Source organism: Pseudopipra pipra, chromosome 1, assembly GCF_036250125.1.
Source record: "Pseudopipra pipra isolate bDixPip1 chromosome 1, bDixPip1.hap1, whole genome shotgun sequence".
Taxonomy (NCBI): Eukaryota; Metazoa; Chordata; class Aves; order Passeriformes; family Pipridae; genus Pseudopipra; species Pseudopipra pipra.
This window is the reverse complement of record NC_087549.1, coordinates 75,774,389-75,797,706: the sequence shown is the minus strand read 5'-3', so window position 1 is coordinate 75,797,706 and position 23,318 is coordinate 75,774,389. Positions and strand designations below refer to the sequence as shown.

The window sequence follows — 23,318 nt, the reverse complement described above, 5'->3', positions numbered from 1 at the left end:
ATGACAGTGCTTTGGAGGACCATCCCACAATTCTTCTACAGCTCTTAAACTGCAGTTCCTGAGCTAGATCATTACTTGAATTCTATCAGAATATAGTCTCATTTTAGCTTCAGTTATAAATTTTACTTTGAGAGCTGTGATTAGTAAGAACAAGTTTCTTCTAGGCTACTTAGAACAAATGTAATAGATTATCAGCAGGAGCATGACAAGAGGGAGTAGCAATTAAAACCATCATGTGGCATTATCTCAAAGAAATCTTCATTTCCTTTGCAAACATACCTTCCAGCTTTTGTTGCAAGACATCAACCAGCATTGACTGCTTCAAAATATTTCAGATGTTTGCTCCCACTACCACTCTACAAGGTCTGTTCCAGAACTTCATTTCCCTGATGTCAGAAACAATCTGTTTGTCAAGACCTGCATAGACTAGTTTGTTCCTGACCTGCACCTGGAGACTCAGTAGTCTTAGTGCCTTCCTGGCACTTACTTCCCAAAAATGTTCTACCAGTGGCTGTGCACATTCTCATTTCATTGCATTTCTGCCATGCCAGTAGAAAAACAGTTCTGTCGTGATCCCTGTGTGCTGTTGGCTTCATGCATGTGTCTGCAGTGATTGTATTCTGGTATTACATACCACCCCTACAAGAGCTTCAGTATTATATTTACCCCAAGGTGTTATGCCATTGCAGTCCAAGTTGGTGGCCTTAGCATCATCACATTTCAGAAACTGTTTTGGAAGCACTTAATGCTTTTGCCTGACTGCCCTGCAAGCCTTGACAAAGCAAGCCCAATAGCTAGAGGCTATTGATACTCTCCCAAGGGCTAGAGTATCACAAGCACTGAATCTGGAGTCCATGATGATAAGCAGAGTATGCACTGCTTTCTCTAAATCCATCTTGTTATGTTTGAAGAGGAAGCATCCCCTGTGCATATTATTATTGGTAGAAAAACTGTGCTTCTAGATAAACAGGATAGAGGACAGAATATGTGTGCAAGAAGGGTTTTCAATCCTGTTGTTTAGTCCCAAGGATGACAGCACTGAAGTTTCCTGTGCCACACTTTTTGAGAACCTGAAAACACAACATTGTCTATTTACAGGTTCGGAAACTGAAGCTGAGCTGAAATATGTGCTTTTCCTTCTTTATTGCTAAGCCCTACTGGAGTTTTCAGTACAGGCAGACAAAATGCAGCAATTCGAGTAGATTATCATAGAAAAATAGTGTGTTTGGGTTTGTGTGCCCCCTGCAAGTTTTGAAGTTTTGTTAAGCCAAATTACACTTAGTGACAGAGACCATCAGCTTGTCCATAGTAATGTTAGTCCTTTTATTACCTGTGCATTCAGGATTTTGCAAATGAGAGTTGTTTTTCTTTTTGGGTGGTGGTTTGTTAGATTTTTTTGGGTGTTTTTTTGGTTGGTTGGTTGGTTTTTGTACCTTGTATTTTATTTTGTCCTTTGGCATCGAAGATTCAGCAAAGGATAAATTGTAATTTATTGTTCTTATAGACAGAAGAATGTAGTGAAGAGTTCACTGGGTAAGAATAGCTTATAGGCCATGCTATGCTATTGAAGCAAGCTAGCTAAATTTTTCAATCCCCACAGCAGCAGTAGTGTGACACTCAACTCGACTCTCTCTTCCTTCATAAGAATCTTGGCAGGATGCCCATCCGAAGCCAATTTTGTCTTTCATATTAAAGAGATAAATGATAGCTGTTCTGAATTAATGTTTTACATCCTCTGTATTTCCCTGCTCATCAGCAAGAGGACAAAAAATTCCATGTATAGAGAAGATAGGAGATTGCATCTCCTCTGACTTTGTGGAAATAGGATAGTAAATGACTCAGAAGGCAGAACAAGACTGGTGTAGGGGTGAGGGGGTCTATAATGAGAGGCTGTTCTCCCAATGAAACCCCAGCACAATGTGGACTGCTGCTATAAAAGTGTGGTAGATAGTCTATCTTCTCTGCATTTCATACCACTTTTGAAATCCATGAGTAAGGAGACCCATTATTTAAAACCAGTGACTCAGACAGAGAACCTACTAGGCAAAATTGCCTATTGCACTATGGTGTTTCAGCTTCAGTTTCACTTAAGCTTCTGAGAATCCCTCAGTGTTTTTCCTGAACTTAAAAAGTCAGCCTCATGAAAACGAGTTAGTAAGTTTTGAAAGTTTATGAAAAGGTCAAGCAATTAGAGGGAGTAGAATGGTAGAAAAATGTTCATTGCTATTGCAAGAATCACTTTTAATAAGAAGGGATCATTGCATCAGGAATAGAAGAATGAGAAAGGATGCAGTAAGATAGCTTTAAGCTTGGAGTTAGGTTTGATGTAGTCACAAGGCTAAGAGACCATTAAGTTTATCAGATGTCTCATGGGTGATAGATACTCTGTTGCTGAAGACCTCTGTAGAAATGCTGTTATTCAACAAAACCCATTTAAGAATTACTGGGACAGTATTTACAGTTCCTCAGTTAGTGGCAGAACCCATCCATAGTGTGTCTGATCACCTCTTTAGGTGGAAGAGATTTAATTTTTTTTTTTTTTATTTTGTGAACTTGGAGCTAGACACTTTTGAAATCAGATTAAGCATCAAATTATACCACATATTTGGCATAATCAAGAACACTCAAAAATGCACTCGTGACTGTGCTTCTGGTGAAGACTCACACCCGCCAGACACATAGAAATAAAAGTTACAAGGCTTTCTACAAGCCCATGGGTGCTTCTAAGTGTCTCCTTCCCTTAGGGGAAGGCTGCCTAGGTACTACTTAAGGAATTCTGAGTAGAAGCATTAGCTACTGATTTGCTGAAGATGTAACAAAATTAGTTATTGTCAGGCATTTAAAGGTTGCTACAGTGAACCCCTGGCTCTAGGGTTTGTTTGTCCCAGTATATTCAGAAAGTATGCTTTTTTGTCTTCCTCTAATTTATGTGTTACCAGGAGGTACAGAGGAAAAGCTTGCAGCATTGATGCATTTTCCAGTTCTCCCCTTTTTTATTGAATCCAGTAAGGACAGGGCATATCTATCCTGATTGCATTTCAAATTAACTAATATTTCACCTGTGGTTCCATTGTCACAGAAAGCCATTTATTATAATGGCACCAAATGGGCTCCCAGCTGCCATGAGATGATAACATAAGCAGCAGTAATCAGGTTCTCCCATGGCATCCCACTCTTCTAGGTCAGAAGGGTATTTTCAGCCTTGCTTGTGTAGAAATATGACTGTGCTTCCCCTTGTGAAAGACAGGGCATTTAAAAAAGAGTGCATGGTTTCAAAAGAAACTTCTTGATTACCTGTGTTCCATATACCCAATGTCTGGAAAAAAACCCTTGTGCAATAATTTCATTGTGAGTTGGCTTGTTGACTTCATGTCATTGGATACTGAAAGAACCAGTCGAGCTATTTTTAAAAGGAAGTGTTAGCCAATCCTGTCAACAACACCTGCAAAAACCAGAAGAGAAGTTCAAGGTTCTGAAAACTTAGGCTGAAGACACAGAAGGTTAGATTTTCTGAGAAAAAAATTTACTTTGGAAGAAGACTACCTGTTCTTTTTATCTTCCTCTGCACCCACATCTTTACCACCCACTTCTTATTTATTTTAAACAGATGCATTAGGTCAGATTCTAGAGGCAGAATTACTGGTTTAGTGAGACTGTCTCTTTCTGCAGATATTGAAGTATTGGAAAGTTTTGTAATAACTGGAAATACTTCAAAGTGTCTTCTGCACGAGCTTCAGAGAAATGAAACCACTGCCACTATCCACAGTTTGTTTTCAGGTCCACTGAGTAACTTTAATCTCATCCCAATAAAGTTGGTACAAAGAATAAGAATGGAAGAGAAAGAAAACCAGATACAAATGGAAAGTTTTCTTACTCTTGTTGAGGACTTTATTTACATGGGTGTTTCCAGCAGCGGAAACATCAAGTTTGTATTTAGGCTGGTGATCTGGGTGCCCTCTATTTGTCACTTCTAAGCAACTAAGACATGAGCTATTCTGGCAGCTCTACACTTGCAGTCGCAGGCACTCACACCTAACAAACTCAGCTTTGTGTAGCCCAAACTGTGCTTTGGCTAGCCGGCAGCATGCTGGAGGGAACAGCTGCTTAATGACAGACCTTAACCAGCCGTGCTCCCTGCTCCCGACACAACAGCTGATGAAAATATCAGACCTCAAATATGTTCTGCTCTGCTGAAGCTGGGCAAAGCCCTGGAACATAAGTAACAAGTCTGTGCTGGGCCACATGGGGAGATAAATGCTTTAAGAGTAAGCTAATGGACAGCAGATAATTGCATAGTGCACTAAGTACACATAAAGGTAGGGCTGTCCTACATGTTCACGGACAGTTGGTCAAGCTCCCACTTCTAAAGTCAGGCACAGAAGCCTTTTTTGATGGTTATGTGTATTTTTTTGTAATCATAGTTGCTTTGACATGTGTTTTTTAGATTGTTTGGGGGGTTTTTGACATAGTGCAGTACTGAGGAGGATGAAAGACCAACCTCCAATTATTTGCCTTTTTTCTTCCTAAGCCCAGTCATTGGACAAGTCAAGAATTCTTTGCATTTACTCAGCAGGCTCCTTATTTCTCCAGTCTGCAGTGAGAGAGAGAACATTTACCGAAGCTGAATGAACAAAACCTGCCAACACTTGCTTTGGTTTGCTTTAGTATTTCATCATGTGCAAGAAATGTTCATTAAATGACAGACTCGATCACTTTACATATTTTGCCTAGCAGACATGCATGATGACACTTTGAGGGAGCTCTGAATGACTAGGGAAACTCCACTGAAAACAGAGGGATCACAGTTTGTGAGCTACACTTACTTTGGTCTCCTGCTGGCTACTGATGAATTTGAACTACATTGCTGGAGGGAAGGAGCAAGGACCAGATAACAAAGAGTAGTGTCCCCTAATTCTCACATATTCAACTTTTGAGTAACGAATTTGTGCTTTAGTCATGTCTGAGAGTGATTTGAGGAAAGAATTCTATTTCTACACAGTCTTCCCTTGGAGCCCATTATCTGAAACCATTTTGGTCCCATCCAGCACAATGTCAGTGAACTTTGCCATCTTCTGCAATGAAGACAGGCTGAACATCTACCACTGAACTATGTGTCTCATATCAGCTGCTGATATAACAAAAAGTTGCTTCATAGGACATCCATCTTGGAGGCTTCTACTTCTTTGTTACACCAAACCTCAAAATACGTGTTTACATGCCCATACTCCAGTGAAGTAACCTGTCTCTGCCAACTGACTACTAGTGCTGGCTGTAGCAAAATCAGTAATTTTAGCAATAGGAGCAGTAGGATAATCTTGAGAGCAGCCATGAAGTGGTAGGATAGTACATGTGATGATACTAAAAGACTTTGCTGCAGTATTGATGGCCTTGAATTTGATTGTTGGCTTTCACAGAGTATGTGAGTGTAATTATTATATCACTTAAAATCCATGTGGAAAGGGAATTGATAGGAAATGTCAACTATTTGTCTTCCAAGTAGTAGGACATGGGCTCTTAATCAGTAACAAAGAGTGGAAAGTGTATAGAAATAAGAGAACTGAAGCAATAAAAGAAAATTTTACAGATCTGACCTCCAGGGTTCTTTCCACAAGAGCCAAAATTGGAGAATGACCTCACAATTCCCAAGAGAAAGAATTCTTAGCAGGGTACTGCAACTTCAGTCTGTGGAAAGAGAAATACTTTCCCTTTTGCTTTGAGCAAATACAAGTAGTGTTCCTGTCTCCTGGTTCCTTAAGGACTTGTACCTATATGGTCTCTGCTTTGTGGTGCTTGACCTTCACTTCTCTAAGCTTGATGCCCAGAAGCACACTTGGCACAACTGAAATACAGGCAAGATGTGTGTGCAGTTAAAGTAATTCAACAAGTTTCACTGAGCCTGTGCAACACGTACTTTGCAGGTGCTTGGCCAAATTTTGGTCTGGTTTAAAGGGATTTTTGATAACCTCTGCAAAATTTCAGAAATTCTCACCAAATGCTGCATGCATTAAGATCTTTTTGAACTTGAAAAATTTAAGGAGAATGGTTAAAAAAATCTGCAAAGCCAGGGACAAACCTCATTAATTTCCTGTATTCCTGCAGCTGGCAAAAGTAGTTTTGCAGATATGTTAAAGTATGTGCTTGGATTTTTTTTTCTTCAATTTGAGTATTTGCTATTTTTTTAAGGGGAAAAATGGATTTACACTACATACAGGATCTTGTAATTGTGAGTGTCAGGTGACCTTATGTGAAAAAATACCACTTCAGAGAACTACTTATAATATGGAAAAACATGAGAAAGCAGAAGCTTCATATGCAGTGCATGAACTTGGAAATACAAAAGAAACAAACACAACATCTGAAAAATGCTGAACAGGAAGGTTGAAAATTGGAAGACAAATGGAGCTAAATAATTTCTTGCTATGAGGTAAAAACATAGGTGAGTTATTGTGAAGGACAAGATCTTTCGTCAAAGTGAGAAGTGGTACTGAGCGATGAAACAAAAGATCTTCCAGGAAAGGAAAGGAAAACGTGGGAAGTTGAGTTAGGCTGATGCTAGCAGTGTAGTCTTCCCTGGCAGGAGAGTCTGCTTTAATGTGCAAGGGAGGCAGATGTGGATCTTCAGATGCCAGTTCTGGTGACATGTTAAGGTTCAGGGTGAGGGTGAGGGTTAAGGCCTCTCAGGGTGGTTGTCTAGAAGATGTGTGGGGTGTCCTTGACAGCATATCCCAGGTGTTCAGCCTGGGCCAGCGCTCTAAGCTAGCTCCCAAGGGCCCCTTCCAACCTGAACCTGTCCTTGCGCTTTGGAGTCTAGTGAGGTGTGATCATGGATAAAGTGGCGCTCTCCATTTCAGGATGAGAGAGCCATTAGCAATATTTCAGCAAAGACTGAGTTAATGCTAATGAAAAGGCAATATGCCAGAGTTGTGAGAGACTGACAGCTGTGGGAGCTGTGTAGATTAGATTTGCCGTGTGCATACAAACAAGTCTTATAGCAATCCTTGCAGAGATTTAATTTATAAACATGAGAAAATGTGATTTTATGAAATGTGCAACTGATAGTAAATCAGCTTACTTTTTACGCTGGGGGTATGATGTGAGGAAGAGAACAAAGCCTATTTCTGTGGGAAATTAAAAATGAAGGAGTACTGCTGTATCACTTGTGATTAAGGCAAATATTCTTTGTGGGTAGATACATATAATATGCATTTGTATCCTCCCCAGTGTTTTCTAGCACTTAAAGTAATCAAAATGGAATTTAGTGAAGAAATGATAGCTATTCCACTGGGCATTTTTCAGAGACAGGGAACCGACCTTCTCCTAGTTTTATGCATCTCAATTTATGTCTCGATTTTTTTTTGTCTATGCTCATAGACTTAGAAACAGAAATAGCTTTTGAGAGGAGAATGAGTCTTTGGCCTCTGCATGAAGAAGATCTGAAGACAACCTCAGCCCGGAGTTTGCCATGCTTATGTAACATAATCACAAATGGTTCTCACCTTTGTAGATGAGCTCCAGGGAAACCTGAATAAAAAGCTTGCACACTGCTTTGGGAGCAAAGCATTCCTTTGCATGTTTCATCCTAAGTACATTTTGGACAGTTGATTATCACCAGTCAGAGGATACCAGAAAAGTCATAATGCAGAGGAATATCTCGTACACATTGATTTTGCTTTTGTCCTGTTCCCCTAGAAGCACTGCTTGCCTAAAAAAGGCCAGGAAAAGTTAATGCTTGTTATCTCATCTCTGGGGTCATGTTTCTCCACAGACATCAGTGGAAACGGCAGTGGTTTAAGTTGTCTTCATACAGGTGTTAGGCATCCCTGTTCCACAGACACTACACGGAATGTGTCCTGAAGGGCTTCCCACCGTCATGGCTAATAGCTCTCTTGGCTTCAAGATCTGTGTTCTCCACATCCCACAGGGAGGCAATCATCTGCAGCAACTGATTCACCTCTCCACCATTTCTCCCTGTCATAAATATTTTGAAGCTTTGTCAAATCTAGCTTGAAAAGGAGACATGTTTTGGCTTCACTTAGTCTGGTTTCTTTCCTGTAGTTCTGCACCAGTATCATCTGCAGTCCCCTGTGGCTTTTCTATTTTTCTCTGCCTCCTTGTGCTGTTTGTTGTCCTTGAATCTACACAAAGGCAGTGGGTGCCCTAGGGCCAGTGTGCCATAGCTGCTCCTCCAGCTCCAAAACATGTCCTCTTCTGCCTTAGTTCTTGCCATGGGAAGGATTTCCCATTTTCACTGACGTGACTTTGCCACTGCTGCCCTAGTTATTCCTACACCTCCTGGCTATGCCTATTTGAAAGTGCTGTTCCCCAGTGCATCCCAGGTCAAGTGAAAGCTGCAAGTGCTCTAGAATTATGTTATTTTGGATTTAGAGAATTTATTTAAACTTCTCCCAAGACATACTTTGATATAGCCGGGACATTGGATAGTGAGTGGATAGTGTCAACAAGTAAAACTGAGAACCTGATCATGGTCACAGGGTAACAGGCATTTCTATTAGAGTAAGAACTTTGCAAAATATTAATTCTTGCTTTTCATTTCTGCTCAGGAATGTGAATGGGGAAAAAATTGCCACTGATTGCATTTCGTGGCTTTTGTCTTTTTTTTTTAATTATTTTTTGTTTTGTATATGGGCTTTCTTCTAGGCTATATTCTCATTACTTAAGCAGACAGAGTAAATTGGATTGAAATTTTTTGTTGACTAATTTTTTTTAAAGATAAAATGTGGCAGTTGCCCTGCACTTTGAATTACAAAGAAGCAAGTAGCACAAGAACTTCAGCTCTCCTTTTCGGGGCAGTCCTGATGCTCAAGGGCAGCCTCTCAATAGATAGGCTGTATACCCTAGGGATGTCTAGGTGTTCCTCTCTCAGGACAGGCATCTTGTGTTCCTTCAGATGGGGGTTCAGAGCTCTGGTCTCTTGCTGGGGACTGGGATTATTTCTGTGGGTTGAACCAGTGTTAGCATTTGCAATGCTGGGGGCAGGGGTGACTGGCTGTTATCTCACAGCCAGCTTTAGTAACAGAACAGGGGGAAGTAAAGGTTTTTAGTAGTGGGCTAATATCAATTGACCTCAGATGGCATTTCAGTCATCTGATGCATGAGCTACAACAGATGCTGACCCAAAATTAGATATACTGAATTAGGGTGAAAGCCTTGCAGAACAAAACAAAACAAACCCCAAAACAAAAGACCTAAAACAATGAACACTCCTCAGTCATAATTTTCAAGATACAAGGTCTGAGTCCCTCTACCCTACAGGGCTCTCTCTTCTTATAGTATGTTTGAACAGTCTGCTTGAGCCAGAATAAATGTGTGCATGTTAGTTTTGCCCAGTTTTCTCCCACTTCTATGCCTGTGTCTGTGGAAGTCTTACAGAAACCTGTGTCAGAGCACTAGCTGTTTATGTCAAATTGCCTATCAGGGGTTTCTGCCTTTATGCTTTTACCAGAAGCAGAGATGCAGATGTGATAATGCTCAGGTTGTCACCTACACAGTGGTCTAATTATGGTGTGCTTACAGAGCATCAGATATGTCAGGTGTCCTTCTGGCAGTGGTGACAGCAGGAGGCAGAACAACCAGAGCCAGCTGGTACATTTGATGCTGAAGATTGTAGCATGACAGGACTTAGTAAATGAAAACTCAGCCAACAATCATCAGAAGAGATTATTTGACACAGGGGAAAGACTATCCTCTACATCAGCTTGCTCTTTACCTGGATGTGTTGGCACTCTTCCATTTTTCTTGGGAGAGAGCAGGTAGGAAGAAGGGTAACTATTAAAAACGTTTGCTGAACTGAACATACATTTGGCCGAGATACTGCCAAATTGAGCAGATTTTTGATGTCACTCTTGGGTAAATAAATAGCCTGAGCAAACTTGAAAACCTCTCAGCCAAGATCCCAGCTTCGAACTGCACGGTCAGTAGTTAACTTCAAATGAAGTAGAAAATATGCCCTTCTAGTCAGATATAGACTATTGAAATTCTATGCAGTATGTAAAACAGTTTTAAAATCAGAAGAAAACCTATACAATAGGTATTGCTTTCTCAGTGTATTTTTAAAATATTTTTATATGTCTAAACCAATACAAAATAAAACATCAGTCATCCAGTAGTCTCTGGGAGGAGAGGATCATCTGAGTAATGGTTAAACTCTATAGAGCCAGTTCAAGAGATGGACTTTGAATTTTTGGCAACAGAGGTGTGTAGCCATAGATTGAAACCAAACCTTTTCTACCAACATTAGTGAATAGTGCTAAAAGCTCATGCAAAATAGGACAAGTCAGACCTTTGACATTTTTCTCACAACTGTTGCTTTTTAAATCGCTGCCTTTGCCTGCAAAAGTTTGTTGGATTCATCCATCGTGCATGTCCTAGAAATTTGATAGAGGTCTCATATGTTCCTTGTAAGAGGATAAAGCCAGCTGCAGTACCCAATTGTTAAGATGTGGTTACTGACTTGAAATGTCATTAAGTGTATTATTCGGTATTCCTCTGACTTGAATCTTTTGGATAGGAGTTTAAAAATGCTAGTCCTCTCTGATTTTAGTGAACATTAAAGACCGCACACAATCATTCATTAAAAAAAGGCTCAAAGGGTTGTTACCATGTCCTCTAGTAAAGATTTCATCTTTGTAGTGTTAATGTAATGTGTTATAGAAAGACATTGTATAGAAGTAGCTGTAGATCTTGGTGTCTGCCTTTTTGAGAAGTATTTTAGGAATATGACTTATTTCAACTAACTTGTCCATGTGCTTACCAGACTGTGCTGTGCCTGAAAGTGTTCTATGGTTTTTTTCCTGTTATTTCTAAAAGAAGGGCCACCAGTATCTGTGGCTTGGTTTTAATCACATTTGAAGAATTGCACTTTACTGTGACACTTTCACCTAGTACTGTATTAGGTTCAGTGGTTCATTAAGAACTCAGGAGAAGGTGATGTCAACAATAGTCTGTCTTCCAGCATCTGGATTTCCTAGTTATCCCATCAATTTTGGTGTGAATAAGCCATCTCAAAATAGGCTGACATCTGAAATATGTATGATCAAGCTACATGGTTGTATTAAATATTGTCATTAGTATTACTACTACCTAGTTCTGTGTGATTTCATTGACAAGCTACACAGATCTTTGTGAAGTTATGCTCTCTTGTGAATACAGATGCTAGTGATGAACCTTTGTTATTGATTTTTTGTTCACACAAAAAGCATACAAAATAGAGTCAGATTAAAAAGTGAAGACCTTGCCCTAGTTTATATTGTCTTCCTTTATGACAGATTTAATTGGAAATCTAACAGGAAATTAGACTGTAAGATTACCAACTGCATGGGTGGCATGCCATGAAAGATCAAGTGCTTGCATCTTTCATATTGCACCCCAAAGCAGCTTTATCGATTATCTGGGATTTCTTGTGGGTTTAAGGATATTAAATATGACATCAGCAGCTTCAGCAGCAAATATATTCAAAGGTACATGGGGTAGAAAAGCTACACAAGTTTTCTTATAGTGTTTGAGAGTTGAGGATGAAGAGCCTTTTACATTGTCATCTAAAAGTGAAAAAGGAAAAGACTACAGAAGCTAAACCATCTGTACACAGGCCTATTGACTGTTCATTTCCTAAGGATCTTTCCATAGAAGCACTTAGGAGGATTGCTTTTTCAGCACTAGCCTCTAGAGTATTTCGTCATGTCAGCCAGGCATTCCACAGGAGTATAAATTAATGGCAACATTCCTCTTAGAGTAGTCCCTTTTGTGTTTTGCCAGTTTACCTTACCTGGTACATAGGGTGTCTCCAGGGAAGATTACTCAGGAAGTTACCTACTTGGCTGTCATTCATTCATACAAAAAAGACCAGTAAAACCAGAGAGGGAGAGAAAAAGGAATGCTCAAGTCTTTCTGTCTGTCCTGCTTATGTGGAAAAACTTAGTTACCCCGGGGCCAAATTCATATGGAACTGTTTTCACTGGCATGAGGTCTGTGCTAGGCAAAGATTTGTCTCTCTGCACAGGCATCATAGTGCCATGCCTCTTGACAGAATGTTATTTCTTAAAGCCAGTTTATCCCATGGCCTTGTCAGAAGTGGATTACCATCCTCCACAGACTCTGGTATTCTGTAGTTGTACAAAGCAGGAAGGAAGCACTTGTGCTTTTGAAACTGTGCTGGAAATAATTCAGCTGTTTACATGTGACAAGAAGCTTTTAAATTAGACTGCCTGAAATTGGTTAGCTGTTTCTCTTTAAGTTGAAGCTGCCAGAAAGATTTCACTTTTGACAGAAGAAAAGAGAAGGGAAGAGCCATGATGAAGGAACCTTTTATTTGTCATAATCTAAGGCTATTTGCCTGTTACTGGCAACAACAACTGGGAGATTCAGCATCTCTAGGAAGTTTAAATTAAAAAATTGTAACTCTGTATACACCTTAATACCAATTATGACATCATCCAGCTAAACTTGACTATTCACTTCAGAGGCCACAGTCTTCCACAAATTGTTTGAATGCAGTTTTGTGAACCCACTAGTGGTTTTGGCGTCTGCAGATTAAATATAATTTGAATTGATACCAGTGCAGTAGATGGAATTATCTATATCCCAGGAGAGGTTACATAGAGGAGCTGCAGTTATTCCATATCTAATACGTGGTGTTTTCAGGAAGGAACAAACTGAAGCAAGACAGATGAAAACATTTGGAGCCTCAGGCATTCAGGTCAGAGCATATTACAGGAGGGAGATTTGGCAGGCATCAAGGATGGAGAAGGTGGTATTTTCGATGGCTTTTTTGCTATTTTGACAGTGCAGCTTTAGTTTCAAATATTAATCATGTCTCACAGGAAGAGTGGAAAAGAGCAGTAGGAAAACTGCTCATTTCTGCTTCACGGATGCAGTTTCTTTTGAAGTCAGTAGGAGTTGCTTGCTTGCATGGTCTTTGGAAGGGAAAAAAGTCAAAAGACTGCAATAAAAAGGCTATGCTTACATTTGAAGTGGAAGGACTTTACCACAGTTACGTGATGATACTCTGCCTGGTTTGTTCATTCAGATAAAGTGGTAATAGGATGGCTGTGTAAGTGGATAGACTGAGGTGGGTTGGCAAGATATTCCTGATTGGTCTCATTGTCATGGCCCTGTCAGCATGCATCAGCTGTAAACCACAGGAGCTAAATACTTGTTAAAACAAGTCATATTTCATCCTTCATGCTTTTTGAATCTAATCTTGTTTTAACAGTTTGCTGGGTGTACCAGATGATTGATGCTGTCACACTGCAGATAAAATCTATCATTCTGTCATTTTTATTCAATATTTGAGAAGCATTTTTGTTCAAGATGGAATCTGAAGGAATGTTACACATTTTTAATATGGTTCACCTTAGTTATAAAAATAATCCATCTAATTCTCTCTGATTCATTGGCAGACATTTCCTAAACACGGACCTAGAATGAATTAGTATGTTAGTTGTACCTGAATATGTCTTAAAAGATATGTGCTGTATTTCTTTCTAAATATGCTACAAGGAGATGTAAATGAATATAGTATCAGAACCTTGTAAAATAGATGAAAGGATATCAGTTATGTTTAATCATGGGCATATTTGGCCTCATTTCATAATAAAAATCATAGACTAATATTAGCTATTAAGAACAATTACATGTGCTGTTGTGAAAAGCTTGTTACACTGAAAAAAACTTTTGAGCTCCTGAACTTTGAGCAGTTAATAATGTCAGAGTTTTCACCTTTAAAGATGACCTGCAAGGACTGTGCTTTGTTCAAATCAGGGCTGAGGCCTCAAAGCGGTATTTCAGTGATCTTGTATCATCCGTGATTATTAGTAGGTCATAAAATTATTCTAAAAAGGGAAGAGACTGACTTCTGGTGTAGCAAGAGTTCCGTTATACACTTTAGAGACAGATACTTACCTTATCTTCAACTCGACTTGACTTGAATTTAGTCTATATTAAATTATTTTGCCTGCGTAACAGGTCACAAGCTACTCCTGCTGAATCCAGAGAAATAAAGTCCAGCTTGGGGTGAAAACAATGACAGCTGTACTTGCTTGTTACTTCAGAAACCAGATGCAGAAAATTGTGTTTGATATACTTCCACATGTGCTACATTATTTGCTCTTTCTGTGTTTCCACAGGCCTTGAATAGGGGCATCGCTGCTGTCAAGGAAGATGCTGTGGAAATGTTGGCCAGCTATGGGCTGGCATACTCCTTGATGAAGTTCTTCACGGGTCCAATGAGTGACTTCAAAAATGTAGGTCTGGTGTTTGTGAACAGCAAGCGAGACAGGACCAAAGCAGTTTTGTGCATGGTTGTGGCTGGCGCTGTAGCTGCTATATTTCATACCTTAATAGGTAAGGTCACTTCACATGTAGTTGTGTCATTTCATTTGCTTCCCTTGCCTGTTCTTCAAACTGATTAATGTGTAGGCTTAATATTTCATTTGTAAGTGCAACAGGAGATGTAAAAGAGATGAAATCTCTTGGGCTGGTATCATGCCCGTCCACACGATTTTTATTACCTTTTAAACAAATTGTTAAGGATCAGATTCCACCCACAGGGCTCTCCTGCCTGGCAGCTGAACATGCTGCTGATCTCTTTCAGTCAGGTGTGTGAGCAAATCTTTGGCTAGGTTGACAGGTTGCCTGAAGCTGATAGCTCAGTATTACTATTAGGTAATGATGATCAACTAGCAGTATCTGCTGGAATGGGTTTGGCAGGGTTTTAAGGTGTGCTTGGTAGGGCTGTCTGTCAGTTGTTGGTAGCATTGTCAGTGTACTCTCTCTGTACCAATCCCTTTGCTACTTATACTACAAAACTCGAAGCAAGTAAGTGCCAGCATGCTCATTAAAATATCAGGTATTACTCTCTACTACTGCTAGTCATCGTCCACTTCTGTTGAATAATTAATCTGTAAGGGAGGAAGTAGTTACTAAGAGCACTTTATACCAAACTGAGGCCAGCTCCCTGAGTGTACTCTGACTCTGAAACAAAGAAAATACACAAGCAAACATGAACTGAACGTAAAAAGTAAGGCAGTCACAGGATTTGCCAGTTTCTGAGAGCCTGGAGAAACGGGATATCAGCTCAAGCATCAGCCACAGCAATAAAAAGTCACGTGACTTGGAAGACTTTTAACTTCATCCTCTCCAAAAACTGCACCGGATTCTCTGCACCTTCTGGCTCAGTCTACAGAGCCGAAATCTCTGGACCTCAGCAAGGAGGAGCAGGAGATGCTGGAGGAAGAAGCAGAAAGGGCATTGCATTGAGCAGGTAAAATCCCAAAAGCTGAGAGTTCTAAGGGGTGGGAGGGAGGAAGTAATGTGACAGCCTATGGAGCCTCGTGTCGGTTGACAGGCAGTAGTGTTGAGTTGGATGACCAGCAGTAGGGGGCCATTCCATCACAGAAAAATGGGAAATGCAAGTGTAATGGCAATATCCTGAATTGCTATGAAATCACAGAGTGGCCTGGAAGTGAGGCACCATTCATTATCAGTCTGTTAGTATCTCAAGAGCAACATGTGTTGCTGTTCAGCCTATAGTGTTAAAGAGACTAGACTAGAGTAGACTAGACTAGACTAGAATAGGACTATTTCAGTTCCTGCCTGAGTAGGTAAATCTGGTAAATTCAAATGCCCTCTGCTCTTATCCTTTAACAGGCTGTCAGCTATAGTCACCAGCTTTATGTGCCTCCCAAGCACTACAGTTTGTTGACTATCACATCGCTTATTCCACCACTGATACGAGAGCCCTGTGCTATTTACCTTTGCTCCATGTTATGGTCACAATAAATGCTTACAATAATGGCTCACTAGGCATCGCAACTCTGTACCAGGGATAAGCTCATGCTAATTTTATAAGCTGAATACCTGCATTCAAGTTAATTTAATTCACTGAAAGCGATTGGTCACTTCCTCAATATGCTGATATTTGAGAATGCTTTATTGAGTCAGTATTATAAACTTTGGGCCATCTGTACATTTGGCTCTCATGTTTCTTTGCTTGGAATGTTTCTTCAGCCCCCAGAGCTGCTCTTCTAGTTGCTCACTTGCTTTCCTGCCAGTGCTGGTCAAAATTTTTGGCTTTGCCAGCTGGATAAAAAATTATTTTCTAGTCATTCAGTATTTTATTTTAAGCTAGGATAGATTTTAACAAAATTTAAAGTATAACTGTCAAATTTCCAGGTGAAAGACATAACTGGATTTTCCATGTGGGACTTCTTATTGAAAGGAGATGTTTGGAACAACGGTTGGAAAATATGCCAGATAAGTTTCTTGCGTTTGCCTGGAAGTTTTGAACTTCTGAAATGCCCTCTGCAGATTCTGGGGGAAAAAAAGGAGGCTGTGCTTGCCATGCTTTAAAGTCCTGAATTAAAGGGCTGCACACAATCTTTCAGCTGCTTATGGTGACAGACTGCAAAATATTTTTTAGTATTTTAACTTGCCTATGCCTGAAAGTATGCAAAGGCCACATCAGAGACTGGCAGAGTGCCCAAGAGAATGCAGTTAGTCAGATTCTAGCACCAATTGCCTGGGCGACGTTGCCAAGTTTTATGTTCCAAGTTTCCTTTGAACCTGTTTCAAATCCTGATTATTCTGCTCTGACCCACAGATGCACAGCCTGCCTAGCAGGAGGAAGAGAAGGAGTTCAGTGACAGGCAGCCTCCTAGGACCTGCAACTACTCCCTAGCAGCTACAAGCCTATCACAGGCTAATCTACAGGAGACACAAATACAGGGTACTGATGCTCGGTGGATGAAAAAGAGAAACCAACAACACTCAGGGGACCGAATTTCTTCTACATGCCATGAATATAGGGCTAAGGAAGATGACATGACTATCTGCTGTGGACTGTCAAAGCCCAGGAAGAAACAGGAAACAAAAAGCCTGATGAAATACAGAGTACCAAAAGTCAGAAGGAAGAAAACAAGTGGTGGTAGAAACACATTGACCACAATGAATCACCACATTTCCAACTGCGATAGAGACTATTTGCAGTCTACACACACAGCTCTTCACAAACAGCAACCTCTACTCATTTAAAATATCAAAACAGACTGTCTCACCCACCTGACTCATGCTTCATTGCTTCAGCACCAGCTCCCCACTACTGCTTCCCCTCTGGGCCTCACACAATCCTCTATGGGGGTGACTGGCTGAGCTAAACCACTTGAACTCTCAGTTGCAAGCTCTGGGTCCCCACCACATTCCTATGAACATCTGCAAAGTCCTCACCAACAGTTCCTATCACTTCCCTGTACAGGTATCAGTAAGAACCGAGAACCAAGTTGACTGAAGGGATTTGAAACTATATTCTCATCCCACTTATAATGCTGCTGCAAACCTTGGTCAGTACAGTATTCCTGGATTTGCTGTTTCAGGTGTCATCTGGAAATAGAAGATAGTATGCTGCCTTCCTTCCATTGAGCTATCTTGGGGGTAGATACTGCTGCCATTTAGGATTTCCTGGTGGGAAGTTCATTCTGTAGCCAGAGTCTAAAGTGTCTCATTATTTCAGAGATTGGCATCTTGGTGGCTGTAAGAGAAGGGATTCAAGATGCTAAGCCTGTCTTTACATATTTTTGATATCTTACTAAATTGCCAGCTTGACAGAGGAGAAAAGTAATTTATATAACATTATGCTAACATAATGCATTTCTTAGTGTTGCTTGCAAGCCCTTCAAACTAAGTGAGTCCTTTTAACACCAGTGTCATGAAGGATGTGCACATTTTCTTTGGCAATAAAACAGCATTGTTCAACTTTTCACTAGTTTACTGAGAAATAGTATACTGAGAAATTTTATTTCCTCTTGAATAACTCTCTGAGGTTCTGGAAATGACAAGGCAGAAGTTATTTAGAGCAAACATCCTCTTTGCTTAAGCAGACATCCTTAATTGGTGCCCACTACACCTGATTGAAAACTACATGAGAGATCATGGTCATCACCAGGAGAAAATGGTTGGAACTTCAGTAACCAATAAACTTTAGTATAAATTAACTTTAGTAATCTATAGCAGATTGGATGGACAAGACATATGAGTGATTTGTTTTGTGCCCATTTATTACTAATAGGCTAGTGGGCATAGGCCACTCCAGCATAGATTGCACAGGGGAAAATTTAGCAGTTTCTGATAATCCCACTGATCCTTTTGAACTTCCCACATGCATAGTCACTGTATGTACATGAAAGATCTGCATAAGAAGTGAGACATAGGTGTAATCTCACCAATTCCTGTGTAACACTACTGGAATTTTCTAGAGATTAGGAATTACAGAGTGGGTTATGACAAGCTGAGGGTTTTTTCCAATCAGTCTTGTTCAAATGTGCCCACTGTACTGGCTCATACTGAACATTTTGCCCTGGAAAAAAATGACAGGAACACAAATCAGAATATAATCCAGATTTGCCTTCCTCCCTCCCCCAAATAAAATTAAAATGTTATTCATTAAAAATTTGTCCTGCTTCAGCATCTTCACATGGCCATTGTTAAAGCAGTAACATGCTTCCCTGGCTGCCCCAACCCTTCTTCCACAACAGGGGCAGTTTCTTCTCAGGAAGATACTTGGGGCAAAGGAAGAAAGCCTAACACCAAAGCACTTTTGGATACAATGACTGTGTTTTATTTAAAACAGCCAAATTTTGACACTCATGAGATGCTGGCTTATCTGAAGATATTTCAGATACCAACTGTCACTGATAGATTTGGGAAAATCAACTAATGCAATTTTGGAACTAGAGCTGAGCATGGAAAAAGGTGATTGCAGTAATCAGTCTGCATTGAGATGCTCCTAAACTGTTTTGGTTTTTTTTCTAATTCATGTAAAAATAAGCAGAAAAAACCCCCAACCAAACACAAAGCCTTAGACGCTCTGATCATCTGGGCTTTCACAAGGGGGACACAGGCTTTTTCTTCTGTTTTAGATCAGGGTAATCAAAGACATAAAGAAATCTATATACCCTATGCCATCTCCAAATGAAGATTTGCTATTTAGTTTTATTTTTTCATGTTGATATTTTCCTATCTGCCCAAATCACTTAGCTGAACAAATTAGCTCAGGTTAGAGCATGGTGCTAATACCACCAAGGTCATGGGCTTGATCCCCATATGGGCCATTCTCTTAAGAGCTGAATTCAGTGGTGCCTGTGGGTCCCTTACAACTCAGAATATTCTGTGATTGTGATTGAGAAACTCCTGATCAGCACCAGTTTTGGCCATGTGAGCCATCTTTCTGACAAGTAGCAGAATAGATTTTTTACTTCTAAAGTCTCCAACTTAATTTTTAAAACTGGCAGCAAAGTATGAAAATGGAATGTGTCTAGAACATGCTTTAACCCAAAAACATTTTTTTGATTCTTTTTTTCCTGTGATAAAGCTAGTACTGACATGTAGCTCCATGCCTGGAAGAAAATGGTATCACTTCCTATGAGAGTTTCTTTTTTTTTCCTTATGATTGAAGTATAACATGTTCAGTAGTAGTCAGCTCCAAAATAACTATAGTACAGCTATTTGTCTGAGACTGCTGGCATCATTAAGAGTGTGTCCAGTTGTTTTAAGAATATCTGAAGTTTATGTGGTAATGATTGGCTTCTTAGAGAAACTGGTGTAGGAAAGAGGAGATCCAATTAGGTATACAGTTTTCAATGTCATTTCTTAAGCTTCTGGGTCTTAAAACTCAACTGGAAAAGCCAAAAGCAAGAATTCCTGCTTAACTTCTGTAGCAAAATTGATCCACATAGCAAAATAAATTAGGTATTAGGGGAGAGCGAACAGGCAGCTTGTCTTGGAGTTGGACTTCTCTGTTTTGGTTGAAATTATGTAAGAAATGGGAAGCACCATCTGCTTCAGATTCATGTAATACTCTTTGGCTCTGTGGTCTATGTTATTAATTTTGCACTGTTCTACATAATAAGTTTGTAAGGTTGGCCAAGGTTAAGTTCTAATTGCATCAGCAATTGCCTGATTCACAGCTCAGTGACACATGCCTGTATATTTGTTAGTAAAACTCAGCTTGCTGAGTCCTTCTTTCTGAGGAGGGAAACATTCATGGACACCAGCAAAAGTAACTGTTTGCTTTCACTGACATATGAAATAGTTGGCCATTTTGAAAATAACATTTTAAGCTTAACCATTACGGTTTTGAAACCAAATTCACATTAAAAAGTGCAGTTAGACTTTTTTTTTTGATGGAGGGAGAAAAAAAAATACTAAAGCTAAGCTTACAGAGCTCAGTGCTGATATCCCTAGAAATTTTAAAAATGTGGTGCTGTGGGCTGTGATGGTATGAGTCCCATTGAGAATGCCTTGTCAATAAACTACAACCCTATGGTGAATTGTTTGTTCCTAGAAGTGAGAGTAGTTTTCCGTGATAGTAAACGTAAAAAAAAAAAAAAATTTAAACATCACAATGGCTTTTAGAGCAAAAAAAGTTACTTATTGCTCACTTTCTAAACATTTTTAAAGTCTCATGTAAAACAGGCAGAGTTCATGGAGAGGATGGAGGGTGACTTCTGCAGCATGCTGTGCTTCTAGAATGGCAGTGCTAGAGGAGGCTTCTCCACAGAAGCAGCTTCCTCAGCACCTGGACTCTGATTCTGTCAGGCCCTATGTGGAGGAGAAGATGGTGTGTTTCCTACAGCAGTTTTTAAGGTTTTATGCAGAAGTGTACAGCAACCTTAATGGAACCTAAGAGACAGCTCAATGAATCTGACCCTCACATATGGCTTGTCTCACACACCTTCCAGATTCCTCTCCTTCACTGAAATAAGTCAATTCAGAAATGGCCATGTACTGCCCTGCCATAAAAGCAGCTTTCAACAAGGACTTACCACACAAAAATCCATCCATAGCAGAGAGTTTTCCAAACACTGAGCAAAGATTGGTGCATGGGTACTCATGTGGAAATAAAAAGAGACTGTGCTTGATGTTTGACTGAAGTGCAACAAGCACTTGAACACTTTAAGGAGCTAAACTGGCCTCCCTGAACTGAGGAAAGGTTGGAGTTTTGGTTTAAAGTTCTTCCTCAACCTCCTTCAAAAGGAAACAAGGCTGGGAGTGCCCCAGGAAGATGGCTAAGCAACTTGGGATTTACTGTGTGAACTCGGAGACTGTGGGTGTAACAGTCATAGCTCAAGCAGAAGACATATAGGCCTGGTTGTCTGGAATGAGGCTTGTGCCAGTTCCCAATGCTATCATACCACCTCCTTCTATTCTACTGTGTTATTTACACTGTCTTATTTGGACTTAAATAGTCCTTTCAGTTCTGTTAATCATCTAACTGCTGTATCCCTAAGCCATTGCAAAACAATGATGACTGAAACTCCTCAATTGCTTCCAAATACTGTTTATGAGTTATGAGAGACAGGCTAAGAAGATTGAATTGGATGACTAGTGCTAGCATTTGTCAATCCAGTTATGAGACCTGATGCATGAAAAGGGTAACTTTCCTGAAATACCCTATATGAAGATCTGTACGAAGATAATAGAATTGTTATAGATGAAAAACCAGACAGTGTTCACATTAGAAATAGTTATCTTAGAAAAGACACAAGTGGGAGAGAACTGAGGTAAGGTTCCTCAGGCACAAGTAATTCTGCCATTACTTGTCTTGGGAGGTTGACTTAACAGCCAAATCATTCTTTTAACAGCTATTACGAGTGTATAGGGAAATTAGGTAATGATACGCAGGTCTAGAACATAGTCTATAAAAGGTTAAAAACTATTTGGATTATTTAACTGTTCCTATTAGATATGTCTGTATAGTTGAGAGACTCCAGTCACAGCTAGCTCTTCATTATTCCTTGCTATGGGGAGGACTTAGAGGTTATTAAGACAGCTGGATAATATGGATGCTAATGGAACCGTAAACAGTTCTTTAGAGAGGTGTGTGGCAAGTCCCTGCATCTGTGCTATCTTCAACCCAACACTTCTTGGAAAGAAAGACCTTGAAAGAGGTGTGTTGCCCAACACTAAAAGTTTTTGTCTTGGGTTGAAATAGGACAGCGAAATAATATACTAGCAATCAGAAGTGGGAACTCCCCGATTTCCAGAGATGCTCTTTTCTGGCTCGTGGCTCCTGAGGTGTTGGCTGTAGATAAGGAAAGAAACTAAGGCTGGTCAAGGCTGCCAAGGGACTGGACAGCAAAGCACACAGTGCCCTGACAGGTCCCATCAGAGGTGGTCATTAGACAGAGTAAAGGAGAGGCATAAGAGTGTGATTTGTTGCATGCCTTCACAAATCATAGTATCCTTTTACAGCTTTGAGCAGGTTTACAGGTAATGTCAAGAGAATGCAGTGATAATAGATGGTTTCAGCGTTTATAAGGCACTATATCCCACGAAATACACAATGCCTGGTGAAAACAGCTTTTCTAACAAAGAGCCTTGATTTAATGAAGGAGCAGTAGATTTTCTGGAGTACCAGTGTGTTTGTTTAGCAAACAGATGTGGCACTTACTATACCCATCTTCCAAACCAGCCATTTGTTATCACTCCTCTGCCAAAGGTTACTTTAAAAAGAACCATGAGGGCACTTCTTAATCATAAATAGCAGCTGGTGAGGCTGTAATACCCTGAAGCCCTTGCAGCTGTTTGCTAAGTGGATGGGTGTCTGAGCTCCAAGGCATCACAGTCCTTCAGGTACTTCTGCATATCTCACCCAGAGCTCATATGTAATCTTTATTTTTCATTTGTATTCTTGTGTCTCTACAGCATATAGCGATTTGGGGTATTACATTATTAATAAGCTGCACCATGTGGATGAATCAGTGGGAAGTAAAACTCGGAGGGCCTTCCTTTATCTTGCTGCCTTCCCTTTTATGGATGCCATGGTGAGTGCCTGATTCAGAACTGAATTTTAATATTAATGTAACATTTTTTATGGCTTAGTTCACGAAGTCTCTTACCTGATGGGAAACTGAAGGTATGCAGAAGCAAGGTATGTCCTTTGCAAGCCATAACTCTGGATATACCTGAACTCATCATCTCCTGCTATGCGGAAAAATCATTTGGGTGGACTTTAAACATCCAGAGGTCATGACAGATGTCAAAAACCTCAGCTGCCTTGTCAGAGCTACTGCACGTGCATGTTGGAAAGCGTTGGTTATCTTGTGAAGAGCTACACTGGTTTTCTGTATAAGACTTCTCGTTCCCATTTGTAGTGGAAGATTTAGAGTTACCATGCATTCCCAGATCACTTACAGAGCTTGTAATGAATAAGGTCAATATTTTCTCAAAACAAATTTGTTGGAAAGATATTTCTTACTGTCCGTTTTTGCAAGCCACAGCTAAGTTCAGTATATCTCAAATGATTGGGC

At 40.1% G+C, this 23,318-nt stretch overlaps 1 protein-coding gene across 1 annotated transcript in view; it reads left to right on the top strand.

Moving 5' to 3' along the window:
* ANKH (ANKH inorganic pyrophosphate transport regulator) overlaps positions 1–23,318 on the top strand; it is a 109,304-nt gene that overhangs the window by 43,874 nt on the left and 42,112 nt on the right. Inside the window, exons 2-3 of the mRNA XM_064661752.1 lie at positions 14,142–14,358; positions 22,714–22,832. Coding sequence (XP_064517822.1) covers positions 14,142–14,358; positions 22,714–22,832 — 336 coding nt within the window. The remainder of the gene's footprint in view (positions 1–14,141; positions 14,359–22,713; positions 22,833–23,318) is intronic.